This window comes from Rhipicephalus sanguineus, chromosome 5, assembly GCF_013339695.2.
Source record: "Rhipicephalus sanguineus isolate Rsan-2018 chromosome 5, BIME_Rsan_1.4, whole genome shotgun sequence".
Lineage (NCBI taxonomy): Eukaryota > Metazoa > Arthropoda > Arachnida > Ixodida > Ixodidae > Rhipicephalus > Rhipicephalus sanguineus.
Window position 1 is genome coordinate 146285785 of NC_051180.1, and position 4005 is coordinate 146289789.

General features: G+C 49.0%; 1 protein-coding gene across 1 annotated transcript; it reads left to right on the top strand.

Moving 5' to 3' along the window:
• Nucleotides 1–1016: 1016 nt before the first annotated feature.
• Nucleotides 1017–2980, top strand: LOC119394317 (uncharacterized). The gene is made up of 2 exons (XM_037661606.2): nt 1017–1858; nt 2352–2980. Exons 1-2 carry the CDS (start codon nt 1305–1307, stop codon nt 2515–2517), a joined length of 720 nt encoding a protein of 239 aa, XP_037517534.1. The 5' UTR covers nt 1017–1304; the 3' UTR covers nt 2518–2980.
• The last annotated feature ends 1025 nt before the right edge of the window (nt 2981–4005 follow it).

Consider the following 4005-nt stretch of genomic DNA (forward strand, 5'->3'; position numbering starts at 1 on the left):
TATATATATATATATATATATATATATATATATATATATATGTATTGTAGGGACTACCATACCTACCATACCATGTGCCTAAAGCTCTGAGCGATTAGGTTCCTTTCGAAACTCGAAAAGAAATCAAGATGAACGGTAGTTGCAAACTGTGGCGCGTACAACGCAATATTTTTTTCGTAAGTGCCGGCTACTAAAGACGCATGTGGACGGGAGGCCCATGTTTAGGTGTATTCACGCACTTCCTGACTTTACCACACATACTAAACCACCACTTTTACAGCTCCCTTAGAGACAAACGCCAGGGCTCTCCCTGGTAATTATTGCAGATTATTCTACGGTTAATATAGGTTGTCCGCCATGATGGCACAGTAGCTACGGTGGTCTGCTGCTCGATTCCGGCCGCGGCGGTGGCATTTTGGTGGAGGCGATGTGCTAGAGGCCCGTGTGTTGTGCGATGACAGTGCACGTTAGAGAACATCAGACGGTGGAAATTTCCGGAGCACTCTACTACGGCGCGCCTCGTAATCTCATCGTGGACCTGGCACATAAAACGTGAGATATTGCGTATTATTACTATCATAAGTTCAAATATGGTCAATATCGCGTGAAGTGGGCATCTCCACAACGTGCTACGTCCCGGCCTCACATTCATAACATTGAAAGAACCTTATCTTCCGCAATACGATTATTGTCACCATTCCCCATGATGTCTCGTAGTGGTTTATCTTGCGAAATAAGCATACCATAAGACGATGGCATGAGGAAAAAAAAACGATAGCGTTGTCGTTTTCGATCTTCGTCGTACAGTTGGCCGGTTTGAAGAACAGTTTCTGCTCATGCAATAATTCAAGAAAGCTTGGTCACTTAGCGTTTCGAGAACCGCACGTTTCTTCTCGACTTTATCAAGCTAATCAAAAATAAATGTTTCTTTTGGGGGCGTCAATCACGGTCGTAGCGCCACCGCATCTGCGTGACGTCATCTTCCGGGACTAGTAGCACGTATATATCACGGCTGTGATGAGCACCGTCTGTCAGAAGCGGCCCCGTAGGCATCGTCGCGTGCTTCACGTGACGTTATCAGTCCACGCCCCTGCAGCAACTGCGACTCAACTATGGTGGACCGTTCTCGGAACAAGAGACATTCGAAGGACCGCCGGTACAACCGTGAGCCTGTGCCCCAACCAGATGATGAATACCTTCTTTGAGCAGCTGGGCAATGTCGGTGAGGCATCGAACGTGTGCGAATTGGACCTCACAAACTGCAATATTATTCACCCCAACCAAAGGATTCCGCACATATACGAATGCACGCATCTGCTGTACTTGCGGTGCCTAGCCTGCGCCTTCGAGCCGAGCGACCTGCTCACGTTAAAATTGCTGCGGCTGCCTCATGTTGCCGAAGTCGTGTTCTCCCTCGTTTTCGAGATGGGTGCGGAAGCACAGCGCATACAGGAGTTCAAGTGTCACTGTCGCAAAGGCGCCGTCTATCCCAACCTGCGCCGCATCTACGTCGAAGTGGCCTACGACTAAAGCTTCCACCACGTCTCGAAGTTCCTCTGCTTATGCCCGAATCGGGACGACCTGCACGTGCATTTCGTACGTGCAACCTTCTGGAGTGCCACGCAGTCCTCGCGGAGCCCGTTGGTCTGGAAACGTTCACGTTCACCTCCGAACTACCTTCGTGCTGTGAACGCAAGCCGGCAGCACCATTAGACTTCAAGGACTACGCGGCTGCCTGCGCCAGCGTTAACTACCGCAAGTCCAACTCGTGGAACAGCCTTCGACTCCGTGACCTCGCGTTCAGCTTCGTGACGCAGCATGCCCGCGGTTCATCGAGAGCTGCGGTACAACGAATACAGTGAGCCTCTCCGACAGTTCATCTGCCTTGAATCCTGGATTCGTGCGTTCTACGTCAACAACAGTGCACTGGCGTGATCTGATTCTTCGACACAAACATCTGGACATCGGCAACGCGTCTCTGCAGGCGAATTGTCTTTCTGAGTTACGTAAGCGGTACGATAGCACGTGAGAGCTGATCTGGGGATGGTTCCGCATCCTAAATGTTTCGATGTCACCGTGAAAGTTACAAATCTCACGCATAATTCATTTGCTTTTGGTGTCTGATTTTCATATGCTGGCGGACACTGACGCCCAAGCAAACAATGCTTCCATCGCTTTCTTTAGTTTACAAGGATATGACGCTTTCATAGGCGAATCTATATCTCTAGTTTCCAACAGCCCACGATAGCGAAGATTTAAGTGTGAGTAACTGCAACTGGTTCAGGAATGCGTCCCAAGTTGTGTTTTCTTCTAACGCACTCATGCGCTCACAGGATCTCTTTTCCTTGCAGGCACAACCTATTGTGCATCATCGGCTTCCGATACTGGTACCTCCTGTCGGCGGTGCCACATTCGGAGATGGTCGTCCGAGTCGGGCTACCTCAGCTCGACTGCCTAGACCTTCACTACCGAGGCTACACAGACGAATGCCGCGCGAAGCGCATGACGTCGCTGTGAATGTTTCCTGCAGGGTGCCGCGACGAACTCGTTCGAAACGGTCCCTGCTTCCAGTCGTGTTCGACTGCTACATTCACTGGACTTGCCAAGTCGTTGAGCCGTGACAATGATCCAATATCTTAGCTCAGTGCCGTTTAGACTGCTTATTGACTCATGACCACCTATGGACGTTCCCAATACCTTTAAGTTTGACCGTTTGACAGTGTGCGAAGAGTGCACACTCATGTGCGGGATTTTGAATCGTTTTCAGTGTTCCGCGTTTATGATTAACCACAATCATTAGACTATCGCACATTATGGGCCAATTCTATTAACAAGCTAACTTCCACGATCGGACGATCTCGTAGGTGCAATTTTTAGCCAATTTTATTCATGTCATAAATGGCTGTAGTAGCCCGTGTATTTAGATGTTAATAAAGACGTTTGCCAGATGTCTGGAGTACTTTCTTGTTTTCACTTGCTTGTATATGTACCGCAATTCGTGGTCATGGCAGTGCCTGTCTTACGCAACACGATCCCGAAATATAAAAATTCGGCAAATCCCACGCCTTCTGGGATTCGGTTTCACCCGGACGAACGAACGAGCAGGCTGGTACGTAAAACAGGACGCGCGTGCGCAGTGCATTCTCCCGAGCTTCGCAAGCAGCCGTTGGAAGGTTCAGCGGTGCTGTTTGCCATGTGCTCCCATGGTCTCTAAAATTATGGTCGCGGCTGTGCCATAATTCGTGACCATGGCAATGTCTCTTTTCCGCAACACTTCCCCCCCCCCCCCCCCCCCAATATCAATGCATGAGAAATCAACATAAGCTGGGCCATCAACCAAATAGCCTGTAAACTCATCCGTCAAATGTTTTTCGAAATACAGTCATGTCAAGTGTAAGCGAAATGTCTTCTGCCTCAAAGCCCACAAGCACGTCCAGCAGTAATCCTTGATTCAGTGTTTAAGAAAAATGCGCAGTGATCGAATGCTGCATCACGCATCATTATTCGGCCTGTTCACGTAATGATGCAATGACCCGTTTCTGTGCGAAACCCCGCTGTCTCCCAATAAGTTTCGCTCGTGAACCATATTTCGTAATGCGCAGGTGCTCTTGACCAAAGTCTCACTGCAGATGTGCCTGATCAGCTATTCAAAAGGCACGAAAGTATAGATATCGAGTATACATAGAGACGTTAGTCTGCGCCCATGGGTGCGCGGCTTCGAATTACTTCAGATCGCTGTATGTGCGCACAAAGCATGCGCGCGGGTGCTGGCCGTCCATCCTGTGTACTATCGTTAGTACGTTGAGAGGGTGTCTCGATATTTGTTCGGTACGGGTATACGCGCACCTTCAAAGAGCATGTTACTAATATCAGTTGCGTAGCCAGCAATTTTTTTTCGCCGGGGGGGAGGGGGGGTGTTCAACCATACTTTATGTATGTTCGTGTGTGCATTTGTATGTGTGCGTGCATATATGCACAATCAAAATGCGAAAATATCGCGGTGGG

What these genes read in the sequence shown, in the direction of transcription:
- LOC119394317 (XM_037661606.2), top strand. Translation starts at nt 1,305, where the DNA reads ATGCACGCATCTGCTGTACTTGCGGTGCCTAGCCTGCGCCTTCGAGCC. An exon ending in GCTGCGGTACAACGAATACA is followed by an intron (nt 1,859 to 2,351) that starts GTGAGCCTCTCC and finishes TTTTCCTTGCAG; the next exon opens with GCACAACCTATTGTGCATCA.